This window comes from Cinclus cinclus, chromosome 24, assembly GCF_963662255.1.
Source record: "Cinclus cinclus chromosome 24, bCinCin1.1, whole genome shotgun sequence".
Taxonomy (NCBI): Eukaryota; Metazoa; Chordata; class Aves; order Passeriformes; family Cinclidae; genus Cinclus; species Cinclus cinclus.
The window spans coordinates 4,144,401-4,160,050 of record NC_085069.1 but is presented as its reverse complement, the minus strand read 5'-3'; the positions used below and the strand labels follow the sequence as shown (position 1 = coordinate 4,160,050).

General features: G+C 47.1%; 1 protein-coding gene across 1 annotated transcript; it reads right to left on the bottom strand.

The window, feature by feature from the left end:
* Positions 1–3,645: 3,645 nt before the first annotated feature.
* Positions 3,646–15,300, bottom strand: ETV4 (ETS variant transcription factor 4). The gene is made up of 12 exons (XM_062507905.1): positions 15,256–15,300; positions 15,093–15,177; positions 14,887–14,934; positions 11,424–11,477; positions 9,535–9,655; positions 8,810–8,956; positions 8,191–8,432; positions 6,277–6,351; positions 6,116–6,184; positions 5,579–5,751; positions 4,441–4,542; positions 3,646–3,864 (listed from the first exon to the last, which is right to left on the bottom strand). The coding sequence occupies exons 1-12, from the start codon at positions 15,298–15,300 to the stop codon at positions 3,646–3,648; spliced, it is 1,380 nt and encodes a 459-aa protein (XP_062363889.1).
* Positions 15,301–15,650: the final 350 nt, after the last annotated feature.

Genomic DNA, 15,650 nt, shown 5'->3' with positions numbered 1-15,650 from the left:
GACACATGCTTCTTAAGGAGCAAAAAAGGCTAAAGGTTTATTTTGTGATCCCTTTTTATAGTTTTACCAACTGTCCCCTGTCTGTCCCCTGTTGATCAGTAGCAAACTTACTCCATAATAATTGGTCAGTCTGGAGAAGGTGTCTACGTGCAGGAAAGAGTTGTTTGTGAAATACTGGTTTCATTCTTCTATGGAGATGGTTGGGGTTGTTGAAACAGGTGCAAGAAGCAGTCCTAATCTGAAGAACTCTTTCACAGGGAAACAAGTTGTTTTTCACTGTGTCAGGACTCTGTTCTCACCAAGAGCTGGTAGCATTCTCACAGCTTGTGTCAGATGAAGTCAGAGTTCAGTCTGTGAGCCTGTACAGTGCTGCTGTTAGCCACCACTATGGGGAAAGCAGAAGTGGGGACTGAGAGAATGAGAGTGACAGAGACAGATGATGTAGAAAGCTATGCACCCTGTGGATCTTCTGGTATTCCACTGGTTCTCTTCTTCTGTTCTTGGGGGGGAAGGTTCCACAAAACACGGGGTTCAGTGGGTTAATAAACATGCAGGTATAGGTGGGAATGCCCATGCACGTTCCTGCTGGTGGGGACAGCTCTACACTGTCTTTTGCAGCAGACTGGTCCTATTGCAACACTTGTCAGTCCTATGAGTCTTCAGAAATGAGTCCAGGGCACTGAGAGGATCTTTGACTTGTGATCCCTTCCAAGACTGCCTCTCAGGGGAATGTCCTGGGTGAATGTGACCTGGGGTGGGGCTGTGTGTTTTTACACAGAGCCAGTTTGTGTAAGGGAGGACTCTGCAGGGTCTGCATCTTGCCTGGTTTCTAGCCAGGGGATGGGTGTTCATCCCTCTGTACCAGACCTTTGGAAATCACACTCAAAAACTCTCCTCCCCCTTTACTTAGGGGGAAGAATGTGCAAACCTGGCCACAGCAAATGAGTCTGGGCTGTGCACCCCTGCTGCACCCAATCAGAGCTAATTTTCAGCACAGCTGTTGGGTTGGGCTTTCCTTGTGCATACATTCTCCCCCAGCCTTGTTAACTTCTTGGGGCAGTTGAACAGTAGTGCCATCTTCCAAGTTCCTGTTGGGAGTCCTGTTGGGGAGAGTGGGGTGGGCTTTGGTGCAGTAACAGCTTTACAGTGGGCAAAGCCCTGGGGTGATGGTAAGGAAGTTAGAGCCATTAACTATTTTGATCTCTCTCAGAAGGGTCTGGAGCACGAGTCTGATGAGGAGCAGTTTGGGGCTCAAGAGGAACCTTCTCACTCTCTACAATTCCCTGACAAGATGTTAGAGCCAGGTGGGTGCTGGCCTCTTTTTCCCAGGCAACCAGTGATAGGCCAAAAGGAAATGGCCTCAAGATGTGCCAGAGGTTTTGACTGGATATTAGGAAAATTCTTCATTTAAAGGGCTGTCAGGCATTGGCACAGGCAGCCCAGGGGATTTAAAAGACAGGTAGATGTGCTTAGGAATGAGCACTAGTTCTTCCTTAGTCTCTGACATGGAAGCTTCTGGGGGAGTGTTTTATGGAGTTGGGTGGGAGCTCTTTATCTCCCTCCTGGAAGCTCCTGGCCATTTTCAGGACCAGCAGAACTTCAGGACTCTTGTCTATTACTCCCATACCAGCTGCCTCTCAGTCTAGCTGAGCTGGAAATGCTGAGTGTATTTATTGACTCCCAACTCTCTGATCTGGTTATTATGAATCTCTGAGCTTTGGAGGTCGCTGCCCCTCAGTGAGGGGAACCTCAACTTGCTGTTTCCTGGAGCTGTTCTGTGGCTGTTGATCTGTTGCTCTGACTTGAGAAACCTGAATGAAATGTGCAGCTAAAATTGCATTGAAATGTGTGAACTCACGACCTGAATTCCTGCTCTGGAAGGAAGGGCAGAGGCATAGCCCAAAGGATACTGGATAAATGTGAAGTCCTTGTGAATCGTGTAGATGGAGGTTTCAGAGCTGTGAGCTGGTGCCAAGGGGAGGTGCAAAGCAAGCTCAGAAGGTAAAGGAGGATCAATCAGTGAAGTTGTACTGGCCAAAGACAGACCAATTTATTAATGATAGTATTTTTACACTCATAAATAGTAAAGGCAGCTTATACCAAAGGAAGGGTTCCCCTTCACCCTCACTTCTGGGACACCACAGGAACTGTGCTGGCCAGGTAGGTGCAGGGCAAGGCAGGAGGGTCAGGCACTGTCAGAACACAAAGTCTCTGCACAGGGCCTGCAAAAGCAGCAGCAGAGCAGACTGCTCTGAGTATCTGGCTTCTCCTCAGGCAGGGAATGCTGCCTTTCATGGCTCTTGTACTCAGGGAGGAGGCTAGAAGGGTTGGCATAAGCCATGCAGGGGTGAGGCATCAGGGGAAAATCAGGCTTTCAGTCAATATACAGAATTTTCTCTACAGGCTACCATGCAGTAGCTGAAACATCAATCTGAAGCAGTGGAAACTTTTTCTGTATGGGTACACTGTACTGCTCCTTGTCTAACTGGGAATGTGGTGGAGCTGCTAATTAAAAAATTAAACACCTCTTAATCAGGATGTGGTGCCCATTGTAAACATTTACTGTTGTGGAAAACCTGCCAGTTTAGTTAAATTGCATGTGCTGCACTGGACTGCAGCAAGAGCAGCCTGAATTCCCCTCAAACATGCAAATATCTGTGGGGTTTAAGTCTGAATTCCTATATGAAGATCTATGTATGATTTAGGTTACTTCGTATAGCATTTTTTAAATCACACCTCCACCACGGCCTTCTCTTGCCTCAGAGGATTCTTTAGCCAAGGCCAGGAGGGGCCCACTCAAGAGCCTGGCAGCTCTTCAAATATCCTGAGAATGTTTGTTTAAGAAGTTTTTGAGTTTATAAGAACCACAACACAACACAGAGCTGTGTCTCAGGCCTTGCTGCTTCCCACACTCTCTGTACCTGAGCGAGGCATTGGCTTTGACCTGTGCCCCAGCCCAATGCAATCGAGCTCCTCTGTAGTTCCCCTAAATGCCTTTGGGCCATGGACTCCAGGACTGCTCTAATCCTGGCCAAGGCCTCCACCTACCCTGCTCAGAGTGCCTTAATGCCAGAAACTCCTGGCATGAGCAAGGAGGTGATAAGGCAGGAGCATGCAGGTACAAGACAATGAGTGTTCCTCAAGGAAGGTGCAAGATCTGTGACCATTGTCCTGCAGCCATCCTGGGAAGAAGGCTTAGCTGGCCTTTCAGACTGAGCTCCTCTGAGCTGAAAGCAGGTTACACAGAGGTTCAGGACCTGTACTGGAAGAATGGAGTCAGCAGCAGCATTGTAGCATCCTCATACATTAAAACAAAAAAAATCTGGTGGGACATCATCCCCTCCCTCTGCAACAAGGGGGGATTGTGACAGGTTTGATACATCTGGAGGCACCAATTACCTGATCTGCTGCTGCAGCTGTAGCTCTGCTGCTGAGATGTTTGCACAGCTGAGAACGAGCCCGATCCTGACATAGTGAGAGTTTTATCACAAGCACACAAGAGCCCTGTCTGCCGTGAGGTGATAATCTTGTCCTGACCAAAGCAGGTATCCAGAGTTTAGTGCTGGCCTGAACAAAAGCTGATAGCAGCTGAACACTAACCAGCCATCTCCTTCTACACACAGGCACAGCGTGCTCCCAGCAGTGCTAGTACGTGTAGCCTTTGCTGTAGAGCTGTGGAGGGAAGCTCCCGAGGTCTGGCAGGTAGGAGCTGTTGTCATCCAGGTGAGACAGAGGCACCGTGTCCTCCTTGCCCTGCCGCTCCAACTCCGCCTTCAGCGCCGGCCGCTGCTGCTCGGGGAAGGCCATGGAGAACAAGGCTTCAGGCTCACACACAAACTTGTACACGTAGCGCTCCCCAGCCACCTGCAGGGATGAGAGGAGGGCAGGTGAGTGCTGCAGGCCCAGGGGCAGCACCAGGGAAGGTTTGCAAAAACATCTGCCTGCCCTGAGATGTGTCAGAGTTGCATAATTCTCCTTGTGCTGTCCTCTTCCTTCTTTGCTGCTCTGACCTCCTAGGATGCTCCCAGCTGACACTCTCTGTCCAGGTAATTGCAGCAGTCCCTGAACAGTCTGTACTGAGACAGTCACACTCCCAAGTGTGCCACAGACCACACAGCACCAAGTTCCAGGTAGCCTTTCACTTACCAGAGGAAGGACTGATTATATATCCCTGAAGCTGCATAAATTCAACTTTCCTCACTGCAGAAGTATACAGAAAAATAAAGAAATCATAATTCCCCTTTTGTTCTATTTCTCATGCATTGCCTACATTCAGCTCCTTCACAGCTTCTCCATTTAATTACAGCAAAGGGAAGTTTTGGGGAGAGCAAGCCTGGGGTGCCTGGCTAGCTCAAGGACATTTTGCCTGTAGGACTTCTTGTCTCAACCAAGAGAGGCATCACTTAAAGCATGAGGTTTTCTCCTGCTTTGCAAACTGACCTTCTGCATAATGCCTTTCTCATAATAGTAGCGCAGTGATCGGCTCAGTTTGTCGTAGTTCATGGCTGGACGGTTCTTCTGGATCCCCCACAGCCTGGCCACCTGCAAATAAAGCACCAAACTGTGGCAATGTCTGTGAGCCCAGCCCAAGAGAAAAGAATGTTATCCAGCTGGTCCTCTTTTCCTAGATGGTACCATGACACACACAAATATTTCAGTAATAGACTCATCAAAAATTTAGCAGCTTTTAAACATGGGTAGAACTCAAGCACTCTATCACAGAGAAATTCTGACCACTACAGAGCTCATTTTCTGTCACCCCTGTTCCTCACTCTGCAGTACTTTTAAGTGTGAGGATGCTATAGGGCTGCTTTATCCTGTTTTACAGGCTGTGTTATAGGGCTGTGTTTATCCTGTGTCCTCAATCTTCAAGGGTCCCATGTTTACCAGGAGACCAAGTGTGAGGGAACACACTGGAAGAGACCTGTGCCTTCCTACTCCTACATGATTTTCAGCTTTATCCACGAGACTCATAAATCTCGTAAGCCAATGTCAACCTGCCAAGACTTTGATCTGCACTGGAAGTGCCTATAAATTTTGATATGTAGCAAGAACAGTGTTAAATGCAGCTCTAATTGGAACAAGATATGAACAGATATTATGGATACTTCTCCCAGCTACTGTGAAGTATCACTGTTTGTTTTGGCAGCATTTGAAACTCTACTTCAGTGAAAGTAATTTTGAAATAAAGATAGACTAGGACATAGCTACTTCCAGATTCTTATGAAAACTCAGTCAGTGGGATTCAAAACTCCAAACCTCAATGTCAGCCTCAAGTATGGAGCATGACAAAAGAGCACAGGTCACTGCAAGCTTGAGAGTGAAGTACCCAGAGAAAAGAAAGCAACGGATAATTTGACTCACTGCATAGCTGAGGTTCTAAACTTATATACAAGCAGCCTTTCTTAAGCCTGATACTTGTGTCACTCAAGTGATTTGACCTCTTCTAGAAACCTTAACTTGCTGCAGGGTTTAGTGAGTACCACTGGCAGGGCTAGGGAAAAGCCACTTGAGAATTTGCAGCCCCAGAAACAGTGGGTGATTCCCCTGAGCCTGTAGAGAACCTCAGTGGTTTCACCTCCTCTGGCTCGATGAGCTTGAACTCCATTCCTCTACCAGTCCAGGCAATGAAGTGGGAATTGGTGGGATTGTCCAGCAGAGCCACAAGGAATTGCCAGAGCTGGAGTGATCCCCGTCTCTGGTAGGGGGGTCCTTCCCTGTACCCTCCACCTTCCTGCTTGATGTCTCCTGCTGAGCAGAAAAACAGGATGTTTCTAGGAGAACAGTGCAAAAACCACAGAGAAAAAAAAGTTTAAAAACCCCAGCACATGTCACAGTCCCACAGATGTTTACCTGGAGTATTTCAGTTCACATAAATCAGTGGCCAGTTCACCAGCCACTCTTCCAAGAGCAGCTCTGATATAAATCACAATTAAGCCATTCATGCTAGAAGGCCTGGTTGCTGCTAAGAAAGCTCAAAAAATGGGATACCAAAAAGCTGAACACACCTGCAAGAACACAGTGTAATGAACTATGTAGGCACTAGTCAAGTGGCTGGCTAAGATGCTGAATAACCCTATCTTACACCAAAACTCCAAGCCATTCTTTCTCCAACCTTCAATTTTTTCTGGAACAACACAGACATCATCAGTAAAGGACCTCATCTGCTTGTCATAGCTGCAGCCTGAAAGAGAAAGCAACATCAGCAGTCACAGACAGCCAGGGTAGGAGCAGAGGGTGATTCTGTGCAGGGAAAAGAGTGCCCATATTTCTTACCTAATGTATCTTCTGTATTTGAATGGCTTGGGTAACTCTCAGCATTTATGTACATGGAAGGACAGTCAGGAACATCTACAGAACAATTAACAAACTAATTTATTTTAAAAATACAGGTGGCAGAATTATCTTGCTTTGCAAGCTGAGGGCACTTGTCTAACCAAGTCCCTCCTAAAGGGTTGGACAGTGTCAGAATGGTAATTACAACTTCATTTACATTATCCTTCCACTCATGAATTAGAGCAGTAAGTTTTTGTGGCACTATCACACATCCTCCTTCATTGTAGCCAGGATAGCCAGCCAATGACCTCTACATCACTTTTATACAAAATCATGTGTAACAGGCTAAATCTGAACCTCTCTCTCATCTTAGTTTAAGATAATTACACAGATAATTTCTGCTGTTTTCCCAGGTAAAAAGGCATTACTTTTCTCCAGGGGTACTATGATGATGTAAATGGAGAGCAGTAGCATCTGGGTCTCACAAATGTCATTTCAGATGTATCCAGCCTCCCTGGCTTTTCCACATCATGATGGGGCATTCACAAACAGTTTAGAAAATATCAAAGAAAAGCAGCCTTTATTAAAAACAAGCAGGAAGTCTTGTCCTGATTCTGTGTGCAGTGCTGTCTGTGCACTGCAATTTGTGTCTTCTATATCTTGTGTTTCCTGACTCAAATTTATTTACTGAACACAGCTGAAACAGAAGCTGTTACTGGGAGCTTTGGAAGGGTTTACCTTGCACTTCCCTCTCACACCTTGTCTGCTCATTGCTTCCAGCAGATATTTTGCTGATGCTAAGGGAGGAGAGCTCTGAGCTGACAGATTTGGTGTTATTACAATCATAAACTACTCTTGCAAAAAGCACATTGCCATCTTCTGGGTTTGCACATTTTCTGAACAGAAGGACTCAGTGAAATTGTAATACCAATATCATCACAGTGATACCCTCATAGGAGCTTTTTATTTCTGTGTTTATTTCAGCTAAAGGAAACAATTAAAGATGTCCATTAAAATACCAGGAAACCAGAAGTATCATTCCCTCTGGAAGAGGGTATTATGATCTCAGGGTAGTGAGTCTTTGGACAGATCCACCAGAAAAATAAGAAGATGACATGATGGATCTGCCATCTAGAAAGCTAATTTTGGCATTATACTTTTTCTCATCATCTCCTGAAATCTCTGTTTTCTGAGCCTTGTTTCCATGAGAAGTAGCAGGTGGAAGCTGATCCTCCAGGGGACACCAAGCAGCACCCTGGCACTGAGCTGAGCCCACCCAGAGCCCCTTTCCTCTGCCAGTGCTCAGAGGGGCCTTATGCTGCAAAGATCCAAGAGAGTTTTTCTGCACAAGCTCCAACGTATGACTCCTCCCTTTCTGCTGCCTTTTTACAGCCTGTTTTCAGCATGATTTCTTCAAAGCTGACGTCCCTTATTTTCTGCAAACTTGCAGAAATACCTTGCAACTCAGAAGTGCCCCCGAAGACAAAAAAACCTCCCAGTGAAACTGGAAGCAGCCTTTTCTTCATTTCTGCTGGTGTGAGTGGGCTAATCATTAATTGAGTCTCCTTATTGGCAACTAACTCTTTTGGGGTGGGGGAGAACCCCCATGCTTTAATCTAGTTTGAATGGATTTAACATCACCTTCTACCTCCTGTCTTGCTAAAGCTTTCCACTCTCTACCAGAAAGTCTTTCTCAGAACATGGTGAGTGTCCCAGCCTTATCTTGGATGCAGTGAACAGACAGAGCTGTTTTAGAGTTTCCTGCTACACAGCCAGGGAACCTTCCCAGACAACACATGCTCCTGACAGTGCTGCTTCAAATCTCATCCACCAGCAGTGGTGGATGCTCACCAAGGAGCTGCTCACCCCACTGGTGCCTGGTTCATGCAGGCAGGAGGAGCCCGTTCTGCCTACCTGAATCATACAGGAATTCCACCTGCTCCTGCTTCACCACCACAGCTGGGTACTGCTGCCTGCTGCCTGCCTGGCTTGCTCGCTCGTACTGTGGGTCGTGGTGCTCCTGTTTGAAGCCCTGGTGAGGGTACTGGAGGCAGGGCTTGGGCAGCTGGCACTGGTAGGCACTGGGGTCTTCCTGGGCCATGCCCTGGGAGGGTGGGAAGGAGTGGCACATCTCCACAGGTGGCTGATATGCAGAGCTAAGAAGGGAGAGGGTGTGAGACAGCTGCTTTCTTGGCCCTCTGGTTTCAGCCCTGGCACAGGGCTGCTTGAGGGACAGAAACTTCCTCAGCCCTTTACTGGAGCTGTGGGAGCTCACTTCCAGCTGGGACGAGGAAGGGACCCCAGAGAAGCATCCTCCCAAAATGTAGCAGCTCCACAGCCCATCACTCACAGGATCTGGCAGGGTTAAGGTTATGGACTTCAAACCCCAGGCAGCAGTGGGAGGGTCCCACAGGAGGGATCCTGTGCTGACTGTAAACAGAGCACTTCCATCTGGATGCTGCAGCCCTTCCTCCTTTAACCACCAAGGAGGACAATCCCTGCCAGGGGCTGTCCCCTCCTGGCAGTGCCTCACCTGTTGTCACTGAGGTATGCACAGCTGGATGTGGAGCGAGGGAGCCCTGCAGGGGTCAGGAAACTTCTGTCCTGTCTTGGGAACTGCTGCAGTGGTGTCTGAATCAGGACTCCTGGGCTGGGAGACTGTCTGGGTTGGTCATAGGCACTGGAAGAGCCAAACAGATACTGCAGCATTTCAGTTCTCCAAGGACTCATGGCAGCCTCTACAACATGTGAAATGTGCTGTTCCTCTGTGCAGCCACCTGGGCCAGGACCCCCCCAGCATAAACTCCCTGCTGTTTCACTGTTCACTGACAGCAACAACCCTTCAAGCAGAATACTGGGGAATGTGTGTGTGCTGGAGAAGCCACACCACAGCTCAGGCAAGGGACTGGCACTGTGGGCAGCGAGGTCAGATCTGTGATCCACGGATCAAAATCTGTGGACAGATTTTGGAACACAGCGGGGAGAGGCATATGGTAGATGTCAAGACTGCTGAGTATGAGGATGGCTGAGAGACAGGGAGAATAAAAAGGGAAAATAAAAAGGAGGCAATCCCTGAGCTGATGCTCACAGGCCTGAGCTGCCCAGTGAGCAGTCCTTGCTGGGGACCAGAGCTGCTGGCCTCTGCTGAGCCATACTCAGCAGACAGACAGGGCTGCTGTCACACACTCCATCACCAGATAGTGCAGAGCACTTGATGGCAGCACAGCTCCTGTCCCCTCTCTGCGTGAGCCACGTTACCTGGCATAAAGGCACTGCTCACTGTTGTGCTGGAATGGCTGCTCATGGCTGCAGGACAGCGTGGGCTCCGAGGGGCTTTGGGGCTCCTTTTTAATCTTAGCAGGAGGACTGTGAAAAGCTACTGCAGAAGAGAAAGGAAAGATATAAATTGATATTTTTCTTCTTTATGGGGAGCTATGATTTTTGAGCATTTCCAAATGCTGAATCTCTGCTATGCTAACAGTTCAGCATCCCTGAATGTGGGACTGGGGGAATCTCAAAATCACTCTGCTCATCCAAAACACCAGTGACAGCCCAGGGGGAAAAATGTAAAAACGTTTCCTTCCATTTTCAGTGCACTGGTCATGGCAAGAGTCCAGTGCAGACAAGGAGGGATATTTCTGGGTTTGTCAGAATTTCATGAATAACAAATGTGGGTTGCAGTTTATAGCACCAGGAAGGAGAACATGGGCGTTTACTTCTTATGTTTTATTCAATCCAGCAGGGGACAAAACTTGCTTCCTAGTTCCTCAGAAAGGCTTGTCCTGGTTGAAGAATGGGCTGAGCCTCTTCCACCTTTGCCCATGGGCTCTGCTGCTGCTCCTGGGAGGTTGCTGGCATTTAGGAAGGAAAGTAACCCCAGAAAGGTCCCTAAGTCTGGGCTACTTTTTCAAGCTAGGGAAGGATCTGCCCTCCAAATCCAAGCTTCAATCTTTTAGGAAGGCCATCTCCAGTCCTTCATTACCAGCTTACTCCCACCCCTTCAGGACATTGCTCTGGGTCTGGGATGTTCAGCACTGTGACTACTTTTAAGGATGGCAAGGAACATCCTGATCCATTAACACCTCATATTTTTGATGAGTTTATTTCAGGAGTGACCTGAACCCAACAAGCACCAGCCATTTTCAAGCTAGTTCTCCCTCACATAAAGGACTAAGAGTCCTTCCAGAAGCAAGCAGCTGGCTAAAGAGCCAGAAAAAAAGTTTTGCTGCCTCTCATGGCACAGGACATGTCTATTCTAAGCATCCTTCCCCCAAATTAATTCCCCAATTATCCACCAAGAGGTGGATATCTGCCCCTTCCCCAAAGAAAACCCAACTCCTTTTGGCTGCCTTTGGTTTCTTCCTATACCAGAAAATCCCATTTGCCAGCATCCAGAGAGCTCGACAGGATCAATATACATAAATAAATCCATAAGATCCCAGAGCCTTCTGCTGCTCCTCAGGGACACCTGGCTCTCATGGCTGCTTTCAGACAGAGCAGAGGAACCCATCCACCAACAGCTCTGGGCACTGCCCAAACTGAGAGAGGGGAGAATATCCTGACCCAGTGGTGTCCTCACACCTGGGAGGATTCAGCATTCCAAGCATGGCACTCCTGCATCTGTGCAAACAGCCCAGGCCCAAGAAAGGGCCAGAAGAGAAAAGATTCTTTCTGTGTCTGGTGTACCCTGTAGCAGCCCTTCTCCAAGTGTGGATGTATACAGCCCATCTGGAAATGCTGATGGGTCAGCTGGGTCTCAGGGGGATAAAGAATTCCTTTCTTCAGTACACTGAACTCCATGGAATTTTCAAGGAGCTGGATGTTTTAGGAGCAGCCAATTCTTTGCAACCCCTAATAGCTGGAAGAGGTTATCACATTACCCCTGACTCATTGATTCACCCAGACTGAAACGTGGGACCATCCCTCTCCTCAGTTCTAGGTCAAAACCAGAAAGAAATAAGATATATAGCTCAGAGAGCAAGCTGTGCTGCAGAGCCATGTCTGGGGAAAGAGGGGAAACAAGAGCAACCAGTAAAAGTGTTTCAATTCGGTTTATGTGGGGGAAACTGCCTGGGGTGGGGGGAAAAGGCACCAGAATTTGGATTTGTCCTTCCCCCAAGAGACGTCAGCATCCCCATGCTACTTACAGTTTTCTGAATGGAAGTCAGGCACAAATTGCTCATCATTGTCTGGAACCTGAGCTGTCAGGAGAAAGAGGGAGGGAGGAGTTAGTTTTGGCACTTTGTATGGTATAATTAACACTAAGGCAGAAATAAATCTATGCAGGAAAGATCTGAGCTTTCTGCTGGGGTGATTTTAGGATGACTAAGGGTAATTTGCCTTTGGGATTAATGAATATATGTGAGTCCTGGGAGAAACCTTGGGGAGAATCTTACCCATATTTTATAACTTCTAACAATTACTTTTACATCCCTTTTACTGCAGGGAAAGAAGAGCTTGCAACAGATTGTTGTTATTTCATAAAATCTGTCACTGTTGCTGAAGGAAATGCTGCTGCTAACAGACAAATTTTTGTTATTGCAGAGTGGACACCAGATTGCACTCTCAGCTCTAAAATAGAGGTGATGTAGTCAAAATTAAGGGACATAAAGGATGGAAGCCCACTAATCTCAGTCAGTTGAAACTAAGCTAGACTCAACATGCCAAAAATAAACCTCAGGGGGTAACACTGTGCTAACAGAGGGTGAATAAGAATGGAACTGGCCAAACCCTTCACTCTGCAATCACTGCTCCCTCTAATAACCTGGATGACAACAAACTGGAAATGTCAACAATAAAAGATGGGGAACTGAGGGGAAAAAAACTCTAGGAAATACATTCTAAGAATTATCTTTGGAAAGCAACACAGAAATAGAAGAAATTATGGGGATCATATTGCATGAGCAGAGTTTGGACTTCACAGCCCCCAGCCTTGAGGCTCTCCATGGCATCACTGGTGATGTCACAAGAGAATTAACTACTAAAAACAATAGATTCCCCAGATGTGAAATGAAGGGCAAGGCTGGAATGGAAACATCTGCCCTCACTGCTGGGCAGTGATGTCTGCACACAGCTACAGGCCTGTGCTAGAAGTCTAGAGACAATTTCAATCTGATATTCACTAGCTGCTTCATAAGGTTGCAAACCAGGTACTTATTTTCTTGTTCTCCCCAAACAAACACCAGTACTTGGAAGAACTGGGGTAATTAATCAGACATCTAAACCCAGCTCTGGTCTTCTTCCAGTCACTCCCACTGCAGGCAGCAGCACTGACCCCACCTTTTCCCACACAGCTTCCAAGAACTGGAGCACTGCAACTCGAATTTTCTGCCTAAGGACACCTGGAGATGTGAACCTGCTCCTTGCACCCATCACAGAGCCTGCCTGTGCCACTTCTCTCCAAGGAAATTTTTGTTTGTTTCTCTGAATGCTGATGCACTTCTGTAAATCATTTGGCTTGAAGTTAGTTCCATACAGTTACCAGCTGCCAGGTTCTCAGCCAAGTGTACCAGATCCTGCTAAAACAGTGCAGAGGAAAACTGGATTTTTAGTAACCAGGCCTAGGATTTTTCAGCATGTGTTTCTTTTAAGAGCCATCTATATGCAAAATAATTCTTTGACTCTCAAAATGAAAAACTGTTAATTGACACCACTAACAATATTTCAAGAAGATAACAAAGAGATATACCTATGACTGAAATCACATAAATATATATAGAGACACATAAACACATACATACAGATGTACATGTGGTTTAAATTCATTAACATTTTTGGCTGATGCCTTATTTCTAGTTTGCTTCCTTCCTAGGTTTGTTTCTCTTCTATTTAAAAAGTAACACCAAAAACTGAAAATAAATAAATAACTTTTTAAAAATTAAATATGATAAAGGAAAATAATAAATAACATATTCAATGTTTTCAGTTTTTCTCCTGCATTGTTTGGGAAAGGGCACTTGAGTGTTCTGATGCCTTCATTTAATGAACAAATGTTGAAATAGAGACACACAGGACATTAGTAAAAAGTGCTTTCACCATTCAGGAAAATATTTTTACATACTGGTGAGTAGTAAAACCAATAGTTTGCTTCAGAGGGTCGTTTTTCTTGTTACAAGTTTGGAAAAGGGAACAACAGTGGGAGAAACCAGTTCCCGATATGCAGACTAAAATAAACTAGAATATTAAAACTCATCTTCTATTTCTCAGGGATTTCACTTGGACTCCGATTAGATGCTATGGGCTATGCAAAATAACAAAAATAACAAAATAACAAAAAAATAATAACAAAAATAATAAATATGCCTATATTCCAAAAACATGCAGTAATGTTTGCATTATCATTTACTAATCCTGCCTAGAAGCAGAGCACCTGCTTTTCATGAGCCCATACCTGACCACAGGGGACTTACAAAGTCGTCCTACAAACACTCTGCTACTGGCAAATATATTGTAAGAGATTGCATGGAAATTCTTCACACTGGTGAGCTGCAAATATTATCAGACATGAGAAAACCTTAAATTGAAAGTCTACCAAAAATCAGTTCTGAGGAAAACTTACTGGCAGCTGGAGCTCTTCTGAGACTTAAAAGAAATCAATCTTGTGCACATTCAGCAGGGCAATTACATGACCAGCAAATAATACCTATTTTCCTGCTCTGATAAAAGTTATGTGAATGATTCAATACTGAAACAGCCTCCAGGTAATTCCTGCTGCATCCTTACCATCCTCACACTCCTGAAACACTGATTAACATCACCTCATTTTTGTTCAGTTTGAAATGAACGTAAAACTTTTGATTTTTTTTTTCCCTTAATAATCTTAGTTGGCAAATACCTTTTTGAAGGCTTAAAAAAAGAATTGTTTCATAAGATTTTCCCTCATTCGTGGTAATATTTCAGGAAATAACCCCACTCAAAATGCTACGCATATTTTTACATCATTGTTGTTAAATATTTTAAGTACCTAGATCACAATAAGTGCTTCTGTATTTATCATGAGTCTGTACTCGAAGATATGTTTTGAATTTTCTAGAAAATAGATCATCTGTAGTACTGGAATTAGAGTAAAATCACCACGTTTAGAACTAGTTTCACTTAGAATTAATGTGACTCTTTGGCATTCAAAGTTTTCCTTGAAGTTCAAAGTTAAAACAATTAAGACACCAAACAGAAAAGTACGCAAGCTCCAGGAAGGTCCCCACAAAGTAATACATTAAAAGAAAAAAAAAAAAAGAAAGAAAGAAAGAATAGAAGCATTTTGTTCCACAAATTAAAAGACTACTTTATTGCTTAAGAAAAATATCAGCGTTCTGGCAACCCAAAAAGATAAGTGACAAATTAGCATAAAATCGAACCAGTTACAAAGAACCTGAAGCGAAATCTGTACCCAGGAAAGCGGGCCAGCAGCCAAGTGCCATTCATAAGCAAATGCCCAGCACAATGGGCTCATTCAGCGTCTTAATTTACACAAGCCAGAGGTTGGCAAGTCTGAAAAAAAAAACAACAACCCACTTTTGTTTGGAACCAGGCAAACACAGCAAAGGAACGGGACAAACCTCCAAAACAACTGAAAGACGAGCAAAGGCAGGCGGGGCTGGGGAAGGAGCCTACCTTCAGCGAGCCACGTCTCCTGCAGCTGCCTCAGGTCTCGGAACAGCTCTGGGGACACGGGCGGACACTGAGCGGGGCCGGAGGAGGCGCCGGGGGAGGACCCGGACCAGGACCCGGACCAGGACCCGGACCCGGACGAGGACCCGGACCCGGACCCGGCCCCTCCGCCACCCCCGACCCCCCCAGTCCAACCCAGCCCCCCTCACCTTCCGAGTCCTGCGCCGGCTCCCCGGGAGTCTTCCCAGCGCCCAGCACGGCTCCAGCACCGGGCACCGCCCGGCCCGGGGGCTGCTACGGGAGGAGCGGGTCAGAGCCGAGAGCTCGGCCGGAGCGGAGCCGGCCCGGAGCCCGCCCGGAGCCGCCACTCACCTGCGGGAAAGTGAAGGGCACCTGCTGGTCCAGGTAGCCCGTCATCCTGCTCGGGCGCTACCCGCTCTCCTCGGGCATCTGAGGGGTACCGGGGGGTACCGGGGCAACCGGGCCGGGCGGGGTGGCGCCAGCGGCCGGGATCCGCAGCAGCGGCAGGACCGCGATCGCTGTCGCCGTCCGGGAGAGGCGGCGACCGCGTCGCAGCTGCGGAAACTTGGAATGAGAGGTGGGACCGAGCCCGCCGGCCCCCGGCCGGGACGAAGCCCCGGGACAGAAGCCCTGCTCGGGTCCGGCCCGGCCCGGTCTCTCAGCGCCGGCGGCCCCGGCCCACGCGGAGCCCGCGGCAGAACCGCCCTCGCCCCGTGCGCGCCCCGAGGCCACCGCGGGGCCGGGCC

What these genes read in the sequence shown, in the direction of transcription:
- ETV4 (XM_062507905.1), bottom strand. Translation starts at nt 15,300, where the DNA reads ATGACGGGCTACCTGGACCAGCAGGTGCCCTTCACTTTCCCGCAG. An exon ending in GGAGACGTGGCTCGCTGAAG is followed by an intron (nt 11,478 to 14,886) that starts GTAGGCTCCTTC and finishes TTCTCCTGACAG; the next exon opens with CTCAGGTTCCAGACAATGAT. An exon ending in TGACTTCCATTCAGAAAACT is followed by an intron (nt 9,656 to 11,423) that starts GTAAGTAGCATG and finishes TCTCTTCTGCAG; the next exon opens with TAGCTTTTCACAGTCCTCCT.